Here is a 26,454-nt window from a genome sequence, read left to right on the forward strand (position 1 = left end):
TCTGATCACGTGACTCTGTGTGTGTGTGTGTGTGTGTGTGTGTGTGTGTGTGTGTGTGCGCGCGCGCGCGCATCTCCCCCCACCCATCACCTGAGCGCTGGCAGCTGTTCTAGAAGCTCCAGCCTCTGGGAGAGGCCAGTTGTGCCCTTGAGCCCTAGGAGAGCCACCAGAGTGGGGTTGGTGGGGGGGAGTGGTGGCACGCCCTCCAGGCTCTGGCTGCCCTGCCAGGAAGGATGGACAGACCCTGACACGTCTCTCCTGGAAGAGCTCAGAGCCCAGAGCCGCAGGGGTGTTCTGACCTGGGAGGTGGAGTCAGGATGTGTGGTCCAGGGGGCCAAGGCCAGTGAGAGAACTGGGGGTCCTGTGGGACTGCACACTCCAGGGTGAACACAGCCCCTGGGGGGTGCTGACTCCCCTGGGTTTGGACAAGGCAGGGCATGTAGAGGATGGATGGTGTGAAGAGGGCTCAGGAGGGCCGGGTAAAGTGATGAGGCACCGGAAGGGTGTCAGGCGGTCAGAAGATGAAATCTGGGAATTCCCTGGCAGGACAGTGATTAGGATTTCTTGCTTCCACTGCAGGGGGGCACAGGTTCAATCCCAGTCAGGGAACTAAGATCCTGCATTGCGAGCAGCGTCCCCACCCCCCAGCCCCCCAAAATTAAGTCTTTCTGGAGCCTCTGTGATGACCCAGGCCTGGGGCACATATCTGAGAACAAGAATATGTGTCCCTGTGCCCTTGGGGCGGGTCACAGTCCTGCAATGCTGTTTCGATTACAGTGATTTAATAAGCACAGTGTTTTCTCTCTGTGCCAGGCACTGCTCTTAAGTATTTTTTTAATGCTAAAATACACATAATTACCATAAAATACATACATCATAAAGCATGCCATCTTAAAAAAGAAAACCATCTTAACCATTTAAGTATATGGTTCAGCGACATTAAGTATCATATTGTTGTCCAACCATCACCACCATCCATCTCCAAAACTTCACCCTACAAAACTCAAACCCTGTCTCCACTAAACACTAACTCCTCTTTCTCCCTCCTCCAGCCCCTGCCAGCCACCATTCAACTTTCTGTCTCTGTGAAATTAACTCCTCTCGGACCTCCCACTCCAGTGTTCTTGCCTGGAGAATCCCAGGGACAGGGGAGCCTGGTGGGCTGCTGTCTATGGGGTCACACAGAGTCGGACACAACTGAAGCGACTTAGCAGCAGCAGCAGGGACCTCCTATATGTGGAATCCTCATTTGTGACAGGCTCTTTTCACTGAGCATCACATCCATCACATCATCCACATTGTAGCAGCTGTCAGACTCTCCTTCCTGTTTAAGGCTGTATGGATATTCCATTTTTTGTGCATCCATTCTTCTGTGGATGGGCACTTGGGTTGCTTCCATCTTTTGGCACTTGTGGATCATGCTGCTATGAACACAATGGTACAAATATCTGAGTTCCAGCTTTCATTTCTTTTGAATGTATACCCAGAGAAGTTCCCTGGTGGCTCAGATGGTAAGGAATCTGCAGAGTGGGAGACCTGGGTTGGGAAGATCCCCTGAAGAAGGAAATGGCGACCCACTCCAGTATTCTTGCCTGGAAAACCCCAGGGACGGAGGAGCCTGGCAGGTACAGTCCATGGGGTTGCAAAGAATCAAACATGACTGAATGACTGATACACATACACACACACATATTTAGAAGTGGAATTGCTGAATCACATGGTAATTTTGTGTTTAATTTTTTGTGGAATTGTGTTAACCTAAATAAACTGATATGTAAAAGAACATGATACCACACACAAAAAATAAGTCTTTAACATCTCATTTATATACTATTTACAGCAGCCCTAGGAGGTAGGCATAACTTAATAGCCCCAATTTAGAGATGGGGAACAGAAGTGAGTGACACCCCAAGGGTCCCACAATTAGTAAGAAGTGAGCAGATTTCAACTTTGGAGCTGGGTTTATAGCCGCTAAGCTGCAGGGCTTAACCCAATGTTTAGTGAGTGTCTACCATAAGCCAGAGGAGAAGGCAGTGACACCCCACTCCAGTACTCTTGCCTGGAAAATCCCATGGATGGAAGAGCCTGGTAGGCTGCAGTCCATGGGGTCGCTAAGGGTCGGACACAACTGAGCGACTTCACTTTCACTTTTCACTTTCACGCATTGGAGAAGGAAATGGCAACCCACTCCAGTGTTCTTGCCTGGAGAATCCCAGGGATGGGGGAGCCTGGTGGGCTGCTGTCTATGGGGTCGCACAGAGTCGGACACGACTGAAGTGACTTAGCAGCAGCAGCAACCATAAGCCAGAAAGCCCTAATAAATGGAGAAGATGCCCAGATAAAAGGCTGGGAAGAAGCATACCAAATTTTTTTTTTAATTTATGGAAAAATTTAACACATAAAAGTGGACAGACTAGTTTAATGAATCCCCATCAGCCCACCACCCAACTTCAACCCATCTAATTTCACCCTAATCTCCTGTTTGCAAATCCCCAACATGCTCTCGCTATCAATATTTCTGTGTGTTTATCTAAAATACAGGCTTTTAAAAACATCACCTCAATACTATCATCCCACCTAAAGAAATGAGCAGTAATTCCCAAATATTATCAAAGAGCTAGTGTTTGCTTTTCCTGATTGTCTTATAATTTGTTAATGATTTATGTGACTCACGGTCCACTGGCTGCGATTGGTTGACACTTCTCTTTGATCACTTTTAATGTACACATTCTCCCCCTCTGATCCCTCTGTTTTCCACCCCCCCTTTTTTTTGCCTTTAAACTTTTTATTTTCTTTTAATTTTTAAATTTTATGTATTTATTTTGGTCTGCACTGGGTCGTTGTTGCTGTGCACAGATTTTTCTCTAGTTGTGGTTATCAGGGGATAACCTGATTTTTCTCTTGTTGTGAAGCCCAGGCTCTAAATGCGTGGGCTTCAGTAGCTGCAGCAGACAGGCTCAGTAGCTGTGGCGCATAGGCTCAGTTGCTCCATGGCACCTGGGATCTTCCCGGACCAGGGATCAAACCTGTATCCTCTGTACTGGACCACCAGGAAAGTCCCTATTTTTAAAACTTTTATTGGAGTACAGTTGATTTACAATATTGTGTTAGTTTTTGCTGTACAGTAAAGTGAGCCAGTTATTATACACATTCAACACATATCCACCCTGTTTTACATTCTTTTCCCATATAGGTCATTACAGAGTATTGAGCAGTTTCCTCTGCTATACAGTAGGTTCTTATTAACTATTTTATGTATAGTACTGTGTGTATGTAAATCCCAATCTCCCAATATCCCCCCTTTTTTTCTGTTAAATAAATGGGTCATTTGTATTGTAGTTTCTTGTTTATGGCATCCCTACAGTGTCTTTTTGCTTTTTAAAAATTCTAGACAAAATTCTCATAACATAAAATTCACCACTTAAGAACTGTTTCAAAAATACATTTGGTGGTTTTTAGGATATTCAAAATGTTGGGCAACCTTCACCACTATTTAATCCAGAAGTTTTCTACTACTCCAAAAAGAAACCCAGAACCCATTAAGCAGTTACTCCCTCCTCCTCTCTCCATCCCTCAGCCTCTGGCAATCATTAATCTGCTTTCTGTCTCTATGGACACAGGGTGGCATTGATGTGTCCCACTGTCCCCCAAATTTCCTGTAGATGAATGTTCAGTGGCAAGTGGTGTCCAACTCTTTGTGACTCCATGGACTGCAACTTGCCAGGTTTCTCTGTCCTCCACCATCTCCTGGAGTTTGCTCACACTCATGGCCATTGGGTCAATGATGCTATCTAACCAGCTCATCCTCTGTCACCCCCTTCTCCTCCTGCCTTCAGTCTTTCCCAGTATCAGGGTTTTTTCCAATGAGTCAACTCTTCCCATCAGGTAGCCACAGTATTGGAGCTTCAGCTTCAGCATCAGTCCTTCCAACGATGTAAATGAATAGTTAGATCTAGAGGTTGATTGGATTTAGGAGTGGACACTTCGTAGGTAATATTGTGTACGTAACCCAAGGTGGCAGGTAATGTCAGTGCGTTTCTCATTCATGGTGGTAGCAGCTGGTGAGAAGCATCACCTAGATTCATAATCTGTTAAGAGTTACAAAATGATAACTATTGTTTATTTTCAAATCCTATCCTTCTTCATTTACTCTTTTATTTTCTAAAATTATTTCCTTTTGCATTTTTATTTATTTTTCTTATTGGAGAAAAATTCTTATTCCTTTACAATGCTGTTTGTAAAGTTTCTTCTTTTCAACAATGTGAATAAGCTATTAAGTATACATATATCCCCTTCCTCTTCTTCATTTACTTTTGAAATACATATGTAAAGAGAAATTTCCCTTCATATGTAGTTACCTGGAGGTACAGATGGTATGTGTGTGTTCGTGCTAAGTTGCTTCAGTCGTGTCTGACTCTTTGTGACCTTATGGACAGTAGCCCACCAGGCTCCTCTGTCCGTGGAATTCTTCAGCAAGGATACTGGAGTGGTTTACCATTTCCTCCTCCAGGGCATCTTCCCGACCCAGGCATCAAAGGCAGGCAGGTTCTTTACCAGTAGTGCCACTTGGGAAGCCCCACAGATGGTATAAGCCAGTGTAAATAATTAATTCTCTATTTGCCTGTCAGTTTTCAAGGTTCATAATTTTTAAGATTTTGAGTTGGTTCCCAAGTAGCCTTCAAAAATGACTGGTGGGTTGAGGGGAGGGATAAATTGGGAGGTTGCAATTAACATATACACACTACTAGGCTTCCCTGGTGGCTCAGCTGGCAAAGAATCTGCCTGCAATGCAGGAGACCTGGGCTCAGTCCCTGGATTGGGAAGATCCCCTGGGGAAGGGAACAGCTACCCACTCCAGTATTCTGGCCTGGAGAATTCCATGGACTGTATAGTTCATGGGATTGAAAAGAGTCAGACACGACTGAGCGACTTACACTTCACTCACTCCATATATAAAATAGATAAACAAAGGAGAATTTACTGTATAGCACAGGGAGCTCTAGTCAATATTTTGTAATAACCTATAAGGGAAAAGAATATGAAAAAGAATTTATATATGTCTGTGTGTGTATATGACATTCTCAGCCTCCTGATACATGCACTGGGAACACAGTATCATTTCGGTGGTTTCTGTCCCTAATGAAATATTAGAGAAATGCAAATTGAGAGGCTTTCTACAAAATAACTAGCCAGTAATCTTCAAAAATATCAAGGTCATTGGATTCTGGACAGATATCACATCCAAGATGTGTGCTTGTCCCCTCGGTTTGTTCAGCGCTGTAAGCCATGACCGGTTCCCCCACCCCCGCCACCCCCAGAGCTTTAAGGAAAAAGAACATGGTTCAGGGAAGGATTGTCTCTTAAAAAAAAAGCCAAAATCTTCCCCCCACCTTTTTTTTTTAATTCCACTGGCCTGGGGTATGTCCGTTTCTGTTTTCTCTTTTTCATTCCTGCTACCACAGAAAGCAGTTCAAACCATTTTGAATATCAAGTAACATTGATGTTATCATCTTAAGAAAAAAATACCCATTAAAAAGTTTGGGAGAAACTCTGTGGCATGTAACTCTGCAGTTAGGAGTATGTCTCAGTGCTTTATCCACCTTTAGATGAAAATCTTTATGTCGTATGTACCACATATATCATTAAATAATTTTTAATTATGATCTGAGGCATTCCAGTAATTTAATTTCTCTGTCCTTTTAAGTGTAACTGGAATTCTTTTAATTTATATCACTTTATCATATCAATGAGTTCAACACCTTGGGGAAAAATTGACAGTATGCTGTAAAAATCTGCTAGTATTAAAACAGAGCATGAATCAGCAGATACTGGAATGATATGACTACAGTCTTTTGCATCAGTTGTGAATCTTTCCTAAGTCTCATAGCTGCTTATAAATCTAAAGTATACAAATTGGTGTGGAAGAATTTGTAAAAATGGAATTGCCTTAAACAGTTCGAAGTGACAGCAAGTTTTTTGTTTTTTGGCACATCAGTGAACAACTTTCCTTCTTGTATTAGTTTAAACTAAAGAGGCAAGGTGATCTTCTCTCTTTCCTGGTAGTTCCAAAGTAATTCAGAACAGAGACGTTCCCAGAGTATTTGCAGCTGGCATCTGAAGGATGACTCTGTGGTTGTTGGAGTCACCCCACACACTGTGTCTTTAGATCTAATCTCTCCTACCTTATTAACTCTCAGGCTTATTGAATGGCTTCCTTTCAGGTTTGGTTAATTTCTCCCCTCAAATGCATGTCAATGTATTCTCAATAAGCTGTATTCCCAGCAATCAATAAATGGACATATGTAAAAAAATATATATATCAAGGTCATGAAAGACAAGGAAAGGATGAGGAATTGTTCCAGACTGCAGGAGACTGAATTACACAGCAAAATATAACAGGTGATCCTAGAATGGAGTCTGGAGCTTTAAAGAACTTTATTGAAACTTTGAATGGGATGTGGGAACTACCTGGTGATACTGGATCAATATTAATTTTCTGATTTTGAAGATAATACTATAATTATGTAGAAGAATGTACTTTACTTAAGAAATAAGCCCTGGGACTTCCCTGGTGGTCCAGTGGTTAAGAGTCCACCTGCCAATGCAGGGGACATGAGTCCCATCCCTGGTCTGAGAAGATCCCACTCTCGAAGGAACGACTAAGTCTGTGTGCCACAACTGCTGTGCCTGTGTGCTGCAACTATTGAAGCCCATGAGTCTAGAGCCTGTGCTCTGCAACAAAAGAAGCTACCGCCATGAGAAGCTGGTGCACGACAACTAGAGAATAGCTCCTGCTTGCTGCAGCCAGAGAAAGCTTGAGTACAGCAACGAAGACAGAGCATGGCCCAAAATAATTAATTTTAAAAAAGAAATAAACACTGAAGCATTAAGGGTTAATGAGACACCATATATCTATTTTATACTCAAAGGATTCAGAAACGTTAACAATTGAGGAATCTGGGCAAAAGGTTTATGGGAGTTCTGTGCATTATTTCTGCAACTTTTTCATCAATTTGACATTATTTTAGAACAAAAAAATTAAAAACCCAAGTGCATGAAGTTGAACATTTGCTTCGTTTTGATCTGCAATCATGATCTTTATTGAGGGTGAAATTGTCTAATTTGTGGCCAATGGAAGCTGCTAATTGGTTCCCATTGACATTATGTTAGTGGGTAATGTCTTTGATAACTCCCTTTCTGGTGTTTAAAGATGTGCCATGTTCATCTGTACATCCCCGACTCAGTCTGTTGTTTTCTTCAATATTCCTAGCCTCTTTCAAATGGAAATGGTATTTAGAGACCACTGTTTGGGCTTATGGGGGCTTCCGAAGTGGTTTGGTGGTACAAAGAAAAAAAAAATCCACCTGCCTATGCAGGAGACATGGGTTTGATCCCTGGGTCAGGAAGATCCCCTGGAGAAGGAAATGGCAACCCACTCCAGCATTCTTACCTGGAAAATTCCATGGACAGAGGAGCCTGGTGGGCTACAGTCCATGGAGTCACAAAGAGTCGGACACGACTGAGCACAACTGGGACTGTGGGATGCTTGTTGCAGGCTTTTCAGTGGACACAGGCAGCAAATGTTTGCTTTTTATAAAGATGAAATGTATCGTGATACTCCCAATTCAAATTCAAGACCACAGGTTTGTTTTTTTTTCCTTTAATGTGCTCAATCTTACATCTGTGCCTCCTTCACTCCCTATGAAAAACCCAGTTCTTGATACTGACATAATCACTCCTTTGCTTTATCCCAGACTAAGTGTGCAACAAGCTCAGAATAACCATTTATCACCACCACCACCACCATCACTATATTGAGTATGGACAGTCAAATTCTGGTGTTTTAAAGTCACTAGTTCATCTCTGGGTTATTTTGTCACCAGTTGGATATACAGGTTAATTCATTTTATTTCAGTTTTGTTTTTTAGATATCTTACATTTAAAATTTTGTTTTAAAGTTATATAAAATATCTACATGGTTGTAAAATTGAATGTATAAAACAAGGTACAGTTTTAAAAGCCTAGCTTCTGGGACCTCCCTGGTGCTCCAGGGGTTAAGGCTCCACACTTCTAATGCAGGTCACAGGTTCAGATTCCTGGTGAGGAATCAGTCCAGCCAAAAAGTAAAAAAAAAAAAAAAATTAAAAAGTGTAGCTTCTATTTTGTCCTTTCTATTCTACTTCCCTCTATAGGTAACCTATATGATTTATAATTCCATTTTTTAAAAATATAAGCCAGTACAACACGAAAGAATTTGACTAAGAAAGAATTTGACTAAGCTGGATCTACATACTCAATAAAGGCAGGGGAAGAAAGGAGTATTAATGAAATTCTCCATCCCACCTCAGACACTTTGCATGTGACAGTGTCAGTTCAATTGCTTCTTTAGGGAATTACTTTTGAACTTTCCAAATATTCCGTGATATGCCTCTCTCGCTCGCTACAATTTATCACCTTTGCAATTAATAATTACATTACTGACTGTTTAACGTCTACTTCACCCCCTACACTGAGATCCGTGAGGGCAGCACTATTTGCCATATTAAACATTGTGTCCACAGCGCCTAGCAGAGTGCCTGGCTCATAATAGACCCTCTTATTGATGTTTAGTACATCTAATCAATTAATTTGTTGTATATATGAATGAAAATGAATGATGAATAAATGATGGCTTTAGGCTCTTCCACGGCCCCCTAACCTCTCTAGGTTTGTTTCCTCTCTGTGAAATGTGATCAGATGGTTCATCCCGCCGCCAGAATTGATGAGACGCTTAAGGGAGGTGAGGAACACAAATCCCTCTGCTGGTGTCACGTTGAATTCGGTAACGGTTTAATTTATTAACTGGTCGTCTGCAGGTGGCGCCACCGGCCCCGCTCGTGCCCCGAGTCGAGATAGGGCGGGGTCGGGGATCGGGGGGCGGGACCGAGGTTGGGGCGGAGCCAGGACGCGGCAGGGGCGGAGTCAGTAGCTGCGGCGCCGCCGGGCCTGTGCGGCCCAGAACGTCCCCGTCGCCTGTGGCCCCGCCTTCCAGGGCGGGACATCCATGACAATTGGCCAGTGTAGGCGAGAGGTGGTCGCCATTGGCCCGTGACACCGTCAGCTCGGCGGGCGGTGTCCAGACGCAGGTACCGGCCAGAGCGGAGCTAGCGGTGCTGACGGGACCGGCCGGGCCGGGACCAGGGCCGGGGTGAGCGGAGGGGCCTGCGCGGCCGCCCGGCCCGGCCGCGGATCAGGTGGGCACGGGCGGAAGGTTGGGGTGGAGGGGTGCCGTTCTGCTGCATGGCCCAGAGTTCGAGGCCCGAGCCCGGCCCCCTGAAGGACGGCCAGGCTCGGACCGTCGGCCTCAGCCTTCCCAGCAACTAGGTGGTCTCAATTTCCGTCTTTGTAGAAGGCAGGAGGTCTCGGGGGGCTGGCGCACAGTAGGTGCCTCTCTGAGCCTCAGTTTCCCCATCTGTGAAACTAGGTCATCCCAGGACCAACCTAACGGGGCTGTTGTGAAGATTTAGGAGGTGCAAACGAAGAAAGCGCCCTGCGTATAGTAGGCGGTCAATAAGTGACCAGTCACCTTCCCCAACCTCCTCCTCAGAGGGGCTCTGCCAGGAAAATAGTCAAGATGATGACCCAGGCATTTGCTTAGCAGAGAGCCTGGCTGTTAGTGGGTACTCAAAACAGGACAGCCAGAATTTATAGGTTTAGTCCATTTAATCCTTTAGTGACAATATCAAGTGGAAGTACTAGAAATGTTCCCTGCTGTGTTGCTGTTGTTTAGTGGCCAAGTCGTGTCTGACTCTTTTGCGACCCCCATGGAGTGTAGCCCACCAGGTTCCTCTGTCCATGGGATTTCCCAGGCAAGAATACTGGAGTGGGTTGCCATTTCCTTCTCCAGGGGATCTTCCTGACCTAGGAATCGAACCCACATCTCCTGCATTGGCAGGTGGATTCTTTACCACTGAGCCACCAGGGAAGCCCCTCTCTGCTATACAGGTGAGGAAGTCAAGGCTCAGAGAGGGCCAGCTTTTTAACCAGGGCTACATAGTGAGTAAAGATCAGAGCTGGGATTAGAGTCTGGCCTCCAGTGCAGGGCTATGCAAGTGCTGAAGGGCACACAGGAGCTTCAGTTTGCTAAGTGAAGAGGAATGAATGCATTTCAAAGACTACACATTTATCCTAAAAAAAATAACTGTGAGCATTTGTTGAGTGCTTACTGTGTGCCAGGCACTGACTGTGCCTTGTATTATCAGACCCTCCCAACAGCTGTCTGTAAGCTGAGGACAATAATTATCATAAGAGCTAAAATTTATCAACTTATTCATTCTTATGCATATATGAGCTGGGTCTCATTGCAACCCCCTGTTATACAAAAGAGAAAACTGAGGCCCAGAGAGTGAAGCAACTGAACTGAGACGACACTGTGGGGGAATTAGGGCCATCTGACTCTTCTTCCCTCAGTTTCCTGCCCTCAGAAAAAAGAAGCTGTTCAAAATGTTGTGGTGCCCCCGTGCCACCCCAGACAAGCCTAGCCAAGGACAAGCTTTGCTGGAGGAATTGAGCCTGAATTGACCCTTCTTCTTATGAAGCCCTTCATCAGACTCAGTGCACTAGCTTCATCAACTTATTTGACAAAAAAGGAGAATGAGGCCCAGAGAAGCCAAGTGACTTGTCCCAGGATACACAGCATCAGCACCAGAGTCAGGACTTAAAAGAACCCAGATCTCTTGGGTGCCAGACCCACTCACTGGACTAAGTTCAAATCCTGCACTGTCCCAACTTAGCTGTGTGATCTTGGGCAAATAACTGCCCCTCTCTGAGCCTCCTCAGCTGTCAAATGGGGGTAGTTATTGGACTTCCATCATAGGTTTGTTGTGAAGATTTAGTGAAATCCATCTCCTGGGCACTGGGCCAAGTTTGCTGGAGGCGTTGGCTTAGTCACCCCTCCCAGCAGCCCCAGAGCTGAGTTCAGCCTGCAGCCACCCTACCCTTGCATCCAGGCTCGAGACTGGCCTCTCCTGAGCCCAAGCCTCTGTGCTTTGCACAGATCTCCAGCCTCTGAAGATTTCTGGTTCCCATCTTGGGTGCTGGCAGACCAGGGTCTGGGGATCAAGGGACTGGCTCTCCCACCCTGCTCTTACACAGAAGAGGGGCTGAGGAATTAATGCAGGAACTGTGTACCAGATGTTGGATCAGGTGCTGGAGATGACTGATGGTGGAAGACAGATGTCATTTAAACAGCAGATGAAGAAATAAGAACATTAATGGGACCTCCCTGGTGGTGCAGTGGTTGGGACTCTGTGTTCTCATTGCTGAGGGCCTAGGTTCAATCCCTGATCAAGGAACTAAGATCCTACAAGCCTCACCATGTGGGCAAAAAAAAGAAAAAGAAATAAGAGCATTTCAGAGAGGGACACATCTGTGAGGGCAATAATGTGGACATGAGTAGCACTTCAACCAGAGTGATCAGGGAAGGCCTCGCTGGGGAGGTGACCTTTGAAGGAACATTTATAACAACTATTGGAGTTCAATAAACTCAGCACAGTGCCTGGCTTGTAGTAGGTACCTTTTCTTTTTTTTGATTTTTATTGTTTCTTAACACCATTTTGTATTGGGGTGTAGCCAATTAACAACATTGTGATAGTTTCAGGTAAACAGCAAAGGGACTCAGCCATACATACACATGTATCCATTCTCCCCTCAAACTGCCCTCCCATCCAAGCTGGCACATAACACTGAGCAGAGTTCTATGTGTTATATAATAGGCCTTTTTTGGTTATCCATTTTAAATATAGCACTGAGGTTAGGTACATTTTAAATATATATATATATATATATTTTTTTTTTTTTTTTATATATTAGGCTTGCCCGGTGGTGGCTCAGATGGTAGAGAATCCGCCTGCAATGCAGGAGACCTGGGTTTAATCTCTGGGTAGGGAGGATCCTCTGGAAAGGGAATGGCAACCCACTCTAGTTTTCTTGCCTGGAGAATTCTATGGACACTGGAGCCTGGCAGGCTACAGTCCATGCTGTCGCTGAGCTGGGTCTTAGTTGCAGCATGTAGGATCTCTAGTCAAGGCTTGTGGGATCTAGTTCCCTGACCAGGGATCATCCAACCTGGTCTGCCAGCATTGGGAGCCCAGAGTCTTAGCCACTAGACCACCAGGGAAGTCCCACCAGTTACAGTAGCCACTATTATTTTTTTTCCCAAACTTTTTGTTTTGTACTAGGGTATAGCCGATTAACAATGTTGTGGTAGTTTCAGGTGAACAGGGAAGGGACTCAGCCATACATATAACATGTATCCATTCCAACACCGCCCCCTGCCTCCATCCCAGAACCAGCCAATAAGGCTTGTGGGTTTCCCTCTGAGAATTACATGAAAGTAACCGAGTTTCTCTCATCGGAGCAGGCACATAACATTAAGCAGAGATCCCTGTACTCTACAAAATGTCCTTGTCAGTTATCCATTTTAAATATAGCAGTGTGTACATGACCTTCCCACTATCCCTAACTATCCCTTCCCCCGGCAACCATGAGTTTATTTTGCAGTAGCTGCTAGCATCATTTGGTTGATTTGCAAGCCTTGCATGAGCAGATTTTACCAGTGTTGTTTTGGTTCTGTTATTGCTTTTCCCCTGACAATAAAAGAAATGGTAGAACTTAATGCATAGGAGCTGTGATGGACGCCCAATTACTTGCAGAAATGTGAAGGCCAATCCTTGGAGGGGCAAGAGGCGTGGAGTCCCCTCTACAGCCTTTCCCTTGGGTAGCCCAGCAACTTCCCTGCTGGCCTCACTTGGGAGGGACAGCAGTGTGCACGACGTGGCAGCCTGGCCACTGGCCTGTGGGTGTTATCTCGGTCATGCAGCCTTCCTCGCAGGCTCCTCCTGCCTCTGGGCTGACACTTGCTTATCTGGCTGACTGTGTGGCCCCACTTAGGAGGCTCAGAAGGGCCTGTTGGGCCCAGAGCGCTTCTGGCTGAGCTGTTCAGAGATTGTTGATCCAGCAGGAGACTGTCCTGGTACACAAAGTTAGCCAGTGACTTGCACTGCTTCCCTCCGCCCCTCTTTGGATCTCAGAGTTTGACTAGCAAGGGTGGGTAAAAACCAGTTGTGTGTGTATGGGGGGAGTACCTCGCTGAGTGTTTCTGGGGTCTCTGAACCACAGTTCCTGGGGGCAGATGGTGGAGGGTGAGATAAGTTTGGGATGGGGATCCTAATCTCTGGGGCACCTGTATTGGCTTCCAGAGGCCTCAGTCCCTTTCCTGAAATTCTCACAGGGAAACACACAAGCCTTGCTGGTTGGTTCTGGGATGGAAGAGGAGCTTGCCAAGGGTTCCTGCTGACAGGTCAGACCCTGGGGTGGGGAGGTAGGGGGATGGAATCCTGCTGAAGTCAGTCCCCACCCTCGCCACCAGAGCAGACTTCAGCTTGCTGCCTGAGGCTCTGGCTATCTCCCATGGCCTCTCCTTGGGGACAGAGGCAGTGCTCTAAGTGGTTGCTCTTCTGGGTGGGGACAGACACTACCCCATTCTGGACTACCACTTCCTTAATAGCCTGAATTATCAAGAAACTCAGAGCCCACAAGAAGCCATGAACCAGCAGGGTCAAAATGACTCACCATCCTGGTCATTTGGGCCAAGTTTGTAGCTCAGTTCCAGCCCACTCCATGGCGGGCTTATCCTTTCTGAGTCCAACCCTGGGAATCCAGTCCACGGAGAACAGTTTCTCCATGGTTTTGGCAGGGAGGGTTCTGGCCCTAGAGAGCACCACGCACTGGGCCTACCACACAGATGGTATTCAGTCACTGTTAGCTACTGCTATCCAGGCTGGAAAGGTGATGTCCTGCATGCTTTGTCAGCCAGACTAGGCTGGCCTTTCTTAGGAGAGCCAGGGAGAATATAGCCAGGCCCCTGAGATGCGCCAGGCCTTTCCTGAGTTGCACGTGTGACCTGACGGAATCCTCATAGCCCGCCTCCAAAGGCCCATCTTAGAGATTGTTCAACCGCAGCTCAGAGAGCTGGCTCTGGGCTGTGTGTGGCTTGCTAACCTTGCTCTTGATCCTCCTGCCGGCCTCTCCCCAGGCTCCTGGGACCATGGGCCTTGGGCCCTGAGGACACAGGGCGCCCTGTGGCCATGACGACGGGTGACTGTTGTCACCTCCCCGGCTCCCTGTGTGACTGCTCCGACAGCCCTGCCTTCTCCAAGGTCGTGGAGGCCACAGGCCTCGGACCACCCCAGTATGTGGCCCAGGTGACTTCAAGGGATGGCCGGCTCCTCTCGACTGTCATCCGGGCCTTGGACACACCAAGGTGAGTGGTGACCGAGCAGGAATTGATGCTTTCACTTGCTTCACTCTCCAGCCCAGTTAATTCCCAGCCCCGCCCGCAGTCAGAAATCCCAACCACCTGGGACATCCCAGGCAGTCCAATGGTTAAGACTCCACGTTTTCACCACAGGGGTCGTGGGTTCCATCACTGGTTGGGGAACTAAAATCCCACACGCCGAGTGGTGCAGCCAAAAAAAAGGAAAAGAAAAATTCACCACCTAGAGGGGCCAGGGAGGCAAATAAATCAGCGAAAGGGGCCCAGTGAGTAATCACCACATGGAAACTGGGTAGACAGGTCAGATTCTTCAGGAAAAGCTGAAACTCCAGATTACTGGGTGAAATTCGGAGATCTGATGTTGGTGAGTAGTTCACACCTTGGGGAGGCCGCACAAGGAAGTAGCTGGTAGTGCTGGCTGTGGCCTCAAGGTACCTGGGCCTGGGGCCCACGTGGGATGGGAGCCTCTCTCTGTGTAGGACTGGGAAAAGTTGCTGCTCCCCTGTATCTCTAATCTGGGGCACCTTCTTGCTGAGTGGTTCTGAAAGTGCATGGCCACGGTCCCCATATATTGCTCACAAGGGGCTTTGCCACCTCATAATGCTTCCCTGGTGGCTCAGTGATAAAGAATCAGGAGCCACAGGTTCGATCTCTGGGTTGGGAAGATCCCCTGGAGGAGAAAATGGCACCCCACTCCAGTATTCTTGCCTGAAAAATCCCACGAACAGAGGAGCCTGGCGGGCTACAGTCCATGGGGTCGAACACAACTGAAGCAACTGAGCATGCAAAGTTTTCGATTAATGTACTTAAACCTCGGTGCCAATCTTCCAGACACATGTGTGAGCTGAATCTGCTTGGTCCACCAACTTATCATCAAGGGAAAGAGATTTAAGGAAACCCCATGTGTGCGTGCTAAGTACCTTTAGTCGTGTCTGACTCTTTGCAACTCCATGGACTGTAGCCCACCAGGCTCCTCTGTCCGTGGGATTCTCTAGGCAAGAATACTGAAGTGGGTTGGCGTGCCCTCCTCCAAGGATTCTTCCCAACCCAGGGATGGAACCCTGGTCTCTTATGTCTCCTGCGTTGGCAGGCGGGTTCTTTACCACTAGCGCCACCTGGGAAGCCCAAGGAAACCCCACGCCAATTTAAATCTGCCTTAACTCATTAAGATTTAAGCTGCTGCTGCTGCTGCTACTAAGTCGCTTCAGTCGTGTCCAACTCTGTGCGACCTCATAGACGGCAGCCAACGAGGCTTCCCCGTCCCTGGGATTCTCCAGGTAAGAACACTGGAGTGGGTTGCCATTTCCTTCTCCAATGCAGGAAAGTGAAAAGTGAAAGTGAAGTCGCTCAGTCGTGTCTGACTCTAGCGACCCCATGGACTGCAGCCTGCCAGGCTCCTCCGTCCATGGGATTTTCCAGGCAAGAGTACTGGAGTGGGGTGCCATTGCCTTCTCCGAAGATTTAAGCTAGCCACCAGTTTTTCAAGTCTAATGTATTACCATGATGTTTCCTTCAGATCATCAAATTCATAAACTTTTCCTTCTAGTTTTTTTATGGTTAAGAGATAATGTACAATTTACCCTTTTGGCCACTTGAAAGTGTACTGTTCAGTGGCTTTAAGTGCATTCATGGTGTTGTATAACCATCACCGTCATTCAGCCCCACAACTTTCTTTTTTTAATATTTATTTATTTATTTGGCCCTGTCAGGTCTTCGTTGCAGCACTTGGGATCTTCACTGTGGGTCACAGACTCTCCAGCTGTAGCGTGTGGGCTCCGGAGTACACGGGTTCAGTAGTTGCGGCACACTGGCTTAATTGCCCTGAAGCAAGTGAAATTTTAGTTTCGTGACCAGGAATCGAACCCATGTACTCTGCATTGCAAGGCAGATTCTTTTTTTTTTTTTTTTTTTCATACTAAGCAGGCCCGACCCTGCTTAGCTTCTGAGATCAGAGGAGATCGGGAGCCTTCAGGCTGATATGGCCGGAGCCTGCAAGGCAGATTCTTAACCACTGGACCACCAGGGAAGTCCCTCCCATAACTCTTTTGATCTTGCACTCTGTCTTCACTAAAACACTCACTCCCCCTCCCCCTTCCTCAGCCCCGGGGCTCCACACCATTCCTACTTTCTGTCTCTGGATCTGACTTCCCCCTAGAAAACGTTCAGAAGTGGAATTCGCCAGTCTTTGTCCTTTTGTGACCGGCTTCTTTCACTGAGTGTCACGCCCTCAAGGTTCATCCACATGGGTAGCAGGTGTCAGAATTAATTCATAAACTTTTCATTCAGACATACAAAGAAGCAGACGGAAGCCTTGCCGTGTTGTGGAGGGAGCCCAGTGCTGGGCCCCTTACAGGTCTTTGCCTTGCCTGAGCCCAGGTGAGACTGGAGGGCTCCTTCTGGGCTTCCTCCAGGGTCTTGGTTTTTCTGTATGCATCTCCATCAGACCCCTTGAGTCAGGAAGGTGTCTGTGCCACGTGACCCAGCCTGGGAGTGAGGGGACCCTTGGCAGGCCTAGGGGGTTCCCAGCCAGAGCTGCCAGCATGGGGGTGGGGAGGACTTCTCCCTCCATGGGGTTCCCATGGGGCACCTTGCCCCACCCTCCTTTTTGACACCTGCGGAAGCTGAGGCCTGGAGAGAACTGGATACCTGCCAGCGTCACTGGGCATGGCTTCCATTTCCTTTCTTGTTCACATCTCTCTTCTGTGGAGCCTGCACCGGGCAGCCCGACAGCGGCCTGTGGATGTCTCACCCACTCTCCCATCCCGTTTTCTCCTCTCCTGTTTCCTCTGCATGATTTTCCTGCCAGAATTTCAAACAGTAGAGCCCACTTCTCTTGCCCTACTTCTGGGGGCAGGCAACCTAGTGGTTCCGGGTTCACAGGCCTTGGAGCGACTTCCTGGGTTCAAATCCAGTGTGACTTGGCACAACCAAGTCAACCTCTCGATACCTCAGTTTCCACATCTGTGAAATGGGGGCAATAACAGCACCTTCCTCCCAGGCTCCCTGTGAGAACGAGACAGATTAACCCCGATGTTGCCCTTTGAATGGTGCGTGGGACCTGATCAGCGCTCCATCACAGTCAGTGTGTGCTTTGCTTACCCATATTTCATTTTCTCTGAACTTGAACCTCCTATGTAGGGTTCCCCGGGACAAACCCCCCAAACCAATGTGACTCGCCCTCCTGGTCCTCATTGCTTCTCTACTTTCTGGCTTGGCTCATAGAGCAGGGATATCTTTCCTGTTCACTCACTGTGTGTCGGGAACATGGGATCAGGGTGTGGGAGCACAGGGGAGCTGGGCAGGCCCTTTTGATGTCGGAGGAGAAAGCATCACCCCATGCATAGGACCAAGGGCCAGCAAGCAGACCTGAGGTCAGCTCTCAGCTCCTGGGTTTCAAAGCAGCTGGGCCCCACCCCCACAGCAGGGACACTAAGAAAAGGAGAGAAAGTTTCCTAGGGGAAACTGGCAGTGTTGTCTGGAAAACAGCTCTCCTTCTCCACTTTCTTCATGTGTTCCTGCAATCCACTTTCTGGGCAGAAATGTCTGGAAAACAATGACTCATGTGCTGGACAGCCTCTGGGCCCACTAAGGCCATGCTCCTGGTCTCTTGAACTGCCCCAGGAAGGACCCAGAATCCCCTGAGACCATGCTGGGGCAGAGACTTCCCTGAAATGGGAAATGGCTTCCTGTAGATGCCTTTTTATGTCTGTTTTCCCAGCCTCACTAGAGTGGAGGAGCCCAGGAGCTCTTCTGGGACGCACAGGTTTCTCCGGTGGCATGGCCTTCAGGTGTGGCTGGATCTGGTGCTTCTGATGATGTTCTTGAGAATCTGCCTCTCCCTACCTTTTGGCTCTGTGATCCTCTGTTTTAGCATCATTTGCAGACTCCAGGTGGAGCCTGAGCTGCTGCCAGCAGCTCCAGACTTACATCAGCCATGCTGCCTGTAGTTCTGGAGTTTAGAAGAATTTCAGAAATCAATTCCAGTGGCTCTGCATCACATGTGACCAGAGATGTGTGGTGTTTTGATTGGTCAGGCCTGGGGTCATCAGGGGTGTCCTCTTGAGATTGGGGCAGTTGCCCAGCACAGTCAGAGTAGTGGTATAGAAGGAGGAGCAGACACTGGGCAGGCAGGTACAAGTGATGCCTACCCTGGGCCTAAAACGATGCTGCAGGAACCCGGGGGGGCACATCACTCTACCTGTGGGAGTCTGGGAAGGCTTTCCAAGAGAAAAGGACATTTGGAGCTGGGCATTGAGGGATGAATAGGGGTTTGCCAAATAGCAGTATATAGGGGCAGCACTGAGCTTACGATCCAGGGCAGAGTGAAGCAGGAGCAGGCAGGAGGCTCAACCATTACTCATGTGTCCCATCTCTGTGTCTAGCGATGGTCCCTTCTGCCGGATCTGCCATGAGGGGGCAAATGGGGAGAGCCTACTGTCTCCATGTGGGTGCACTGGCACGCTGGGCGCTGTGCACAAGAGCTGTCTGGAGAGGTGGCTTTCCTCATCCAACACCAGCTACTGCGAGCTGTGCCATACAGAGTTTGCAGTGGAGAAGCGGTCCAGATCTCTCACAGAGGTACGCTTGGGAGCCAGAGGCCGGAGTTGGGAGAAGGGAGGAAGGCAGACATGGGGCCAAAGGAGGAAATGGCCTTGGAGGATCCTAGTGGGCTGGGGAAGCAGCTTCTCTAGAGGGAGGACCCTCTCTCCTCTCCCCAGGGCCACTTCTGCTGATGGGGGTGGGAACTGGGCCTGAGGTTCCAGATCTGACAGGTCCTGTGCCCCTTCCCTGCTTTGGTCACTTCAGGTGACCCTAGAGCTGAGACCTGAGGAACGAGGAGCCCCACCCTGGGGAAGGACAGTCCTGGCAGGGGGCACAGCAGGTGTAAAGGCCATGAGGCCTCCTTTGAGGAGGAGCTTGGTGTCCTTGGTCAAGGCCATGTGGCTGGAGAGAAGGGAGTTAAAGGAGGAGGACAGTGGCCCTGAAGGAGGGGTGATGACCTGGCCGGGGGACTTTGTGGGCCAATCCGGAGAGCTCAGCTTGAGTGCAGTGGGTCGGGGTCGAGACAAGGTATTTCCAAGTGTGGTGGGAGCCACACGGCTTCCCAGAGCAGTTGCTGCTCACCAGGGTGCCCTCCAGACTCCTCCCTGCCCAGCCTGGCTTGGCATGGGGCATCTGAGAACTACAAGGGGTGATGTCACTGGGCTGAGGTGGGGGCTCCTGGAAGAGCCCCTGGCCCGCCTAGGACCTACTCTTAAGAGAACAGTGGGAGGGCAAGCCGGCCTGTCCACACAGCTCACCCTCTCCCCACTACCCATTGTGTGGAACACATGCTCCCACCCCAGGGCCTTTGCACATGCTGTTTCTGCAGCCTGGAGCATATCTCCCCCATTCCTCATGAGGTTCCTTCTGCTCAATTGGGTCTCTGCAGCCATGGCATCCCACTCCAGTACTCTTGCCTGGAAAATCCCATGGATGGAGGAGCCTGGTAGGCTGCAGTCCATGGGGTCACTAAGAGTTGGACATGACTGAGCAACTTCACTTTCACATTTCACTTTCCGGCATTGGAGAAGGAAATGGCAACCCACTCCAGTGTTCTTGCCTGGAGAATCCCAGGGACGGAGGAGCCTGGTGGGCTGCTGTCTCTGGGGTTGCACAGAGTCTGACACGACTGAAGCAACTTAGCAGCAGCAGCAGCAGCAGCCTTACCTCTTCAGCATAGCAGTCCCCACCCTGATCATTCAGTCATTTCATCTCTCCCCCAACCAGCAGGGAAGCCGCAGGCAGGGATTCCTACTGCCCATCATGTGTGGCAGGCAGTGTAGCATAGCAGCCAAGGACACACAGACCCTGAGGCAAGACTTCCTGGGCTCCAGTTCTGGCTTTGTAGACCATTAGCCATGTGAGTTTGCACAAAGGAGTCAGCCCCTCTATGCCCTCTGTTTCCCCCATCTGTAAAATAGGCATGGGACTTCCTTGGCAGTCCAGTGGTTAAACTCCACACTTCAACTAGGGCCTCCCAGGTGGCTTAGTGGTAAAAAAATAAAATAAAATAAATAAGTCTGCCTGCCAGTGCAGGAGATGCAAGAGATGCAGGTTCGATCCCTGGGTCGGGAAAATCCCCTGGAGGAGGAAACAGCAACCGGCTCCAGTATTCTTGCCTGGTGAATCCCATGGACAGAGGAGCCTGGTGGGCTACAGTCCATGGGATCACAGAGAGTCAGACACGACTGAGCTTCCACTGCAGGAGGTGCAGGTTCTATCCCTGGTCGGGGAACTAAGATCCTGCAAGCCTCGTGATGTGGCAAAAAAAACAAAACCAGGGGCAGAAATGCCCTGCACCTACCCAGGCCTGTCCTGTCATCATCTCAGAAAGTATCTGAAAGAAAGAAAGGATTGTAGGCGGCAAGGCAGGAGTAGGGTCCTGCAGGAACAGTGATGAAGATGGGTGTCTGCAGAGAGGGCCCTGATGCCCCATCCCCTGGCATAGGCTTGTAGCAGGGCAGTGTGTGGTGGTCCCTCTCACCGGCTCCCCCTCCCTCCTTCCCTGCAGTGGCTGAAGGACCCCGGGCCTCGGACAGAGAAGCGGACGCTGTGCTGTGATGTGGTGTGCTTCCTGTTCATCACGCCACTGGCCGCTATTTCAGGCTGGCTGTGCCTGCGGGGGGCCCAGGACCACCTCCGGCTCCACAGCCATCTGGAGGCCTTGGGGCTGATCGCCCTCACCATTGCCCTCTTCACCATCTATGTCCTCTGGACGCTGGTGAGTGGCAGCCAGCAGGCATCTGGGAGCAGACAGGTCAGGGGCTTGGGCAGTGACTTGGATGGAGCTGGGGTGGGGGACGGGGCGGCACTCTGCCTGCCTGGGCTTGTGGCTGGACCGTGGGGTGGAAGCAACTCCCAGCATCTCATGGAGCTCCAGATTCCAGGCCGGTTTGAGGTCCCAGGAGCCAAGCGTGAGGCTTCTGCCCGAGGAATGCAAGATCACAGGATCACTTCAGCTGAGTGCAGGCCCCACTAGCCACGAGTCCTGTTAAGACTGGACTGTCTGGGTTTTGGGGGCAAGGGGAAGGGAGAGAGGCAGAGAGCCACTGGAAAGACTGTGGGAGAAAAGGCAGAAGAATGAGAGAGACAGAGAGGACGATCAAGAGACTGAGAGAGACTTCCTGGCAGTCCAGTGGTTAAGGCTGCCAGTGCAGGGGACTTGGTTTGATCCCCGGTCAGGGAACTAAGGTCCCACAGGCCATGTGGTGCAGCCAAAAAATAAAAAACAAAGAGATTGAGAGAAAAGGTGACTGGGGTTGGGAGAGAATGAGTGTGGTGGGGGTGTTGTCCCTGGGATCTGGCAGTCATGAGAACCCTCACTCGGGGGGGAAGGTCCCGCAGATAGAACCACAGCTATGGGGGTGCCCCCTCCTCAAGAATTATTTGCCAGTGCACCCACCACGCAGATTTCTTAATACAAGTAGGATGCATCATAGGTCCTGCTTTGCAGTCTGCTTGTTTTCACTTTGCTAATATCCTTTAAAAAAAAAAAAGGCAGTCACCCAACAGTCCTTCATTGTGTAAGTGTGCTATATTTATTTAACTAATCTCTTTTGATGGACACAGGGATTATTCCAATTTTTTTTTCCTTCTCCTTTATTTGCTGTTACAAACAGTGCTTTGGGTGCCACCCATGCAAATGTTTCTTGGAACTTCCTTGGTCAAAGAGTAGGAACCACTGACATTTACTGGGGAAAAAAAATTTTTTTTTTAACAGATTTGATTCATTAGAGCAGTTCAAGGTTTAACAGCAAAATGGAGCGGGAAGTACAGAGTTCTCCAAAATCCTCCCCGACACCTGCCCAGCCTCCCCCACGGTCAACGTGGCACCAGAGCGGCAAGTTCATTAGTCGATGAACCAACACTGACGCATCATCACCCAAGGCCACAGTTTACATCAAGGGTTCAGTCTTGGTGTGGAACAATTTGTGGGTTTAGACCACCGTATAAAGACATGTATCTCTCACTATGGGATCATACAGAGTGTTTTCACCACCCTAAAAATGCTGTGCTCTGTTTATTCATCCCTCCTCCCACTGTGATCCCTGGAAAACCGCTGATCTTGTTACTGTCTCCATAATTTTGCCTTTCCTTAAAAATGTCATAGAGGTGGAATCTCGCAGTAAGTGGTCTTTTTAGTGAAAGTGCCGAGTCCTAACTAACCACTGGACCACCAGGGAATTCCCTGTAGCCTCTTCAGATTGGCTTCTTTCATTCAGCCGTATGCATTTAAGATTCCTCCATGTCTTTTCACAGCTTGATAGCTCATTTCTTTTTAGAGCTGACTAATAGTCTAATGGGCTTCCCAGGTGGTGCTTAGTGGTAAAGAATCCACCACCTGCAAATGCAGGAGTCTCAAGAGACACAGGTTCGATCCCTGAGTCGGAAAGATCCCCTGGAGGAGGGCACCACAACCCACTCCAGTATTATTGCCTGGAGAATCCCATGGACAGAGGAGCTTGGCAGGCTACCATCCATAGGGTTGCAGAGTCAGACATGGCTGAAGCGACTTAGCATGCACGCACGCAAGGGGCTGTATCACTTCACTGCCACCTTCTGAGAAACAGAAAGGGACCACCCCCTCTACACACACACACACACACACACCCCCTTGGCAGGGCCCTCAGTGCTGCTGGGGAGGGTCCCTGGGCGAGTGAGTGGGTGTATGTGCTCTGTCCATATGAGAACTGCTTTGATGCTGCCGCTGCCTTTGGAAGCAGGGGCCTGGTGCTGATCTGGGACAGGGCAGAGGCCCCAGGGGCACTAGTTTTCCAGCCACTGGCCCTCCCGCTCATGTCCACCCTGCCCTGCAGGTCTCATTCCGCTACCATTGCCAGCTGTACTCCGAGTGGAGAAGGACCAACCAGAAAGTGCGCCTGAAGATGCAGGCTGATGGCTCCGAGGGCAGCCAGCACTCCCCGCTGGCGGCCGGACTCCTGAAGAAGGTGGCTGAGGAAACACCCGTGTGAGGGCCGGGCCGGCCTTGCTGTCTGGGCTGGAGGCAGCTGGCAATGCCCTGGTATTCAGAAGGACAGAAACTGCCTGACCCTTCCTGCAGGGCCGGAGCGCTTCTCAGGCCAAGAGATGCCGAGCGGAGGAGCCGATTCTGTGATTCCTGAGTGAAGCTGTTTTCAGATTGATTTTGCACACTCTTGTACACGAGGATGATGAACGGACAGATGTGGTCCCAAGCTCCGGATGGAGCGGGCACCCTGATCTCATTCTGAAGTCTCCCTGGCCCCTCCTGGGCCACCAGTCGCGGCCAGAGGCAAGTCTTGAGTGCCCCTCAGGCTGGGAGGCTCTGCAGGCTTCTTGCACTTTCCTGCACCTGGCAGGCTCGCTTTCCAGGCACCCTTGACTTTATAACGTTGCACCACATTTCAGAACACCCCCTCCCCTCCGAATGAATAAAAGGAGCCCCTTGCTGGACAAAACGGACTTGTCAGTCACATTTCTGAGACCTCAAAGGGAGGGCCTGGGACCGAGGGGGGTCAGGGACTACCCAGAGGTAACAGTGGCAACAGCAGATGCTCCCAACTGGTTTGAGGGATCCATTGTGAAATGCAGGGCTAGAAGCAGTGTCTGAGTTTTCCAGGGACAAGGAGGTAGCAGGGCTATGTAGTAAATGATTTAAAATAAATATACATGAGAAGAATATGTTTCACTTCCTGTGTATTTCTCGTGGGTTAGATACCATGCTAGGCCCTTCGCACTCACTAATGTAACATCCACACTTATGGAGGGTCACCCCGAATGTGGCCCAGTTCTAAACCTCAACAGACATCTGCCCTTTAACCCCCTCTACCATTATCAGCAGAAGGAATGGCTATTAACCCCATTTTACAGACAAGAAGACTGAGGCCTAGAGCAAGGCAGCCTTTGTTTAAAGAAGTGGAATTCCTTAGAATTTCACTAGAACAACTCCAGGAAGTGGAATTGGGGCTTGACCCTGGGGTCTGCATGGCCCCAGTGCTGGCCTCTGTGTTTCTCCTTGAGGAGGACCCAGGTAAAGAAGCCGAACATGGTTATGCTAACTCCAGCACCTGCTTCCTGAGGAAACTTCTGAGCTTTTTACACTTGATAGTTCTTTGCTTCAGGCCACATTGAATACTCAGAGCACCCCCCTGAAAGTGGGTTCTGGGCGGGGGGGGGGGGGGGGGGTTCCTTATGAGTCCCATTTTGCAGATGGGCAAACTGAGGCTCAAAACCACCATAGGGTCCTTCACCTGAGGTTGCACATCCCCAGTGGGCCTAGCACAGCATCTGGCTGTTTTGTTGTTTTGGGCACGAATATTGGAAAAGACCCTGATGCTGGGAAAGATTGAGGGCAGGAGAAGGGGGTAACAGAGGATGAGATTGTTGGCATCACCGACTCGATGGGCATGAGTTTGAGCAAACTCTGGGAGATAATGAAGGACAGGGAAGCCTGGCATGGTGCTGTTCACGGGGTCACAAACAGCTGGACATGACTGTGACTGAGCATGCATGCCCTGTCTGGTATGTGGGTCACCTATACAAAAAGTAAAGTTCCCTCTGCCCCGGGGAGGCCAGCTGGGATGCAGGGGTGGAGGCTTGGAAGCTGGCACCTGAGAGGCATGTAGGAGGAGCAGCATGGCAGATGGGTTACGCATGGAGCCCTGTGATTGAGGGGCAGAGGGGTAGGAGAGAGGCAGTTAGAAAGATGAGCATCACGTGGAGGCATCTGCGGAAACAGGCTCACCCTCAGGCATTAACTGTCATCATTTGGGGCCTTTCTTGCTTCTGTAGCGTCTCCCTCTACGTAGGACTGGCACCCACCCCCTCAGGCCAGCTTTAGAGTGTGGTGCCCTTTGGATGATGTAAAGAGGCCCCGGGGTATGCTATCGTGAAGAGAGAAAGCTGTTTCCCTTGCAAACCTCTTCCAATACTTTCCATGACATCAAAGAGAAAATTGTAGTTTGGTGCTAGGCTACCTTTCATGACTCTTAACCCTAGCAAAGAGAGAGCAAGTCTTAGAGCCTTTGGCAGAGCCTACGACTGCATGTGTACTTTAATAGCATCATCTCTTGTTCTTTACAATAAGCTATTTATAGCAAGCTTTCAATATGGGCTATGTGCTGTGCTGTGCTTAGTTGCTCAATTGTGCCCGATTCTTTGTGACCCCATGGACTGTAATCCACCAGGCGCCTCTGTCCATGGGGATTCTCCAGGTGAGAATACTGGAGTGGGTTGCTATGCCCTTCTCCAGGGGATCTTCCCAACCCAGAGATCGAATTCAGGTCTTCCTCATATGGGCTGTGAGGTAAAGCAACATCTTTTTTTCTTTAAGCAACATTTTAAAACATCCTTTTTAGCATTCTTTGTTTTTTTTTTTTTTTTTGGCCAAGCTGTGAGGCTTGCGGGATCTTAGGCCCTTGATCAGGAATTGAACCCAGGCCCTGACAGTGAAAGCGCCGAGTTCTAACCACCAGACTTCCAGGGAATTCCTCAAACATCCTTCTTTTAAAGACAGTAAAGCATCAGTTACAGCAAAGTGTGGAAGAATTAATAGCCCAGGCGATGACAAAACCCAGGAACTTGGTCAGGGTGGGGTTACATCCACCAGCCTATAGAAGCACAGCCTAGTGGAGAGTTTGTCTTCTCCTTGGGTCTGGCTTGTGGCTGATCTCCAGTCACACCCACTTTGGGAGAAGGGATCAGAGGAGAAGTGGCTTCTTGTCCCCAGTGCTTTGTGTTGGAACTCCTCTCCATGATTCTGACAGATTGCTGTCACCTTCCTCTGCCATCTCTGAGCCCTGCTGGACAAGGGAATTCAGAGATTTGTGAGGCTTCCTCTGGTTCAAGGGCCACTCTGGTCAGAGAGGTCGAAGGGAGAAGACGTTAAACTGAGATAGATTCCAGTGGGGCCAGCAGAGAAGGGTTGGTATGCAGGGTGGATTTTAGTAGATCAGAGATTTCTGAGTGGGAGGGGCAAGGGTAAGGCGGGGAGGGCAAGGGTAAGGCGGTGAGGGGCCAAGATGAGAGGAGGAGGGGCTTGCAGATGGGGGAGAGAAAGGAGTTCTGAGACAAGAAGTTTGAGAAGTGCTTGGGATTGGGACAATTGCACTCATCTCACA

General features: G+C 49.2%; 4 protein-coding genes across 10 annotated transcripts in view; 1 reads left to right on the forward strand and 3 right to left on the reverse strand.

Annotated features, from left to right (window-relative positions):
- The window catches only part of CD320 (CD320 molecule), a 92,725-nt gene extending 76,537 nt beyond the window's left edge, over positions 1–16,188 (reverse strand). The window contains exon 1 of the mRNA XM_055545857.1: positions 16,177–16,188. The gene's annotated coding sequence lies outside the window, so the exon portion shown is untranslated. The remainder of the gene's footprint in view (positions 1–16,176) is intronic.
- NDUFA7 (NADH:ubiquinone oxidoreductase subunit A7) overlaps positions 1–16,195 on the reverse strand; it is an 84,341-nt gene extending 68,146 nt beyond the window's left edge. For 2 of the 3 annotated variants that reach the window (XM_055545931.1, XM_055545920.1), the window contains exon 1: positions 16,177–16,194. The gene's annotated coding sequence lies outside the window, so the exon portion shown is untranslated. Of the gene's footprint in view, positions 1–16,176 lie in introns of all 3 variants that reach the window. The other variant, XM_055545912.1, reaches the window with a different exon arrangement.
- TIMM44 (translocase of inner mitochondrial membrane 44) overlaps positions 1–16,202 on the reverse strand; it is a 369,417-nt gene extending 353,215 nt beyond the window's left edge. The window contains exon 1 of the mRNA XM_055545786.1: positions 16,177–16,202. The gene's annotated coding sequence lies outside the window, so the exon portion shown is untranslated. The remainder of the gene's footprint in view (positions 1–16,176) is intronic.
- On the forward strand, positions 9,077–23,793 carry MARCHF2 (membrane associated ring-CH-type finger 2). 5 transcript variants are annotated; one of them, XM_055545842.1, is made up of 7 exons: positions 9,077–9,233; positions 13,271–13,339; positions 14,075–14,302; positions 16,601–16,690; positions 18,697–18,892; positions 20,868–21,077; positions 22,077–22,470. In XM_055545842.1, the coding sequence occupies exons 3-7, from the start codon at positions 14,127–14,129 to the stop codon at positions 22,080–22,082; spliced, it is 678 nt and encodes a 225-aa protein (XP_055401817.1). In that variant the 5' UTR covers positions 9,077–9,233; positions 13,271–13,339; positions 14,075–14,126; the 3' UTR covers positions 22,083–22,470. The 5 variants fall into 5 exon arrangements, with proteins under 5 accessions (XP_055401817.1, XP_055401787.1, XP_055401806.1 ...); XM_055545812.1 differs by lacking the exon at positions 22,077–22,470 and adding an exon at positions 23,173–23,793 and having other exon boundaries at positions 9,078–9,233; XM_055545818.1 differs by lacking the exon at positions 22,077–22,470 and adding an exon at positions 23,173–23,793 and having other exon boundaries at positions 9,207–9,233; positions 13,239–13,339.
- The last annotated feature ends 2,661 nt before the right edge of the window (positions 23,794–26,454 follow it).

This window comes from Bubalus kerabau, chromosome 1 (assembly GCF_029407905.1).
Source record: "Bubalus kerabau isolate K-KA32 ecotype Philippines breed swamp buffalo chromosome 1, PCC_UOA_SB_1v2, whole genome shotgun sequence".
NCBI classification, from domain to species: Eukaryota; Metazoa; Chordata; class Mammalia; order Artiodactyla; family Bovidae; genus Bubalus; species Bubalus kerabau.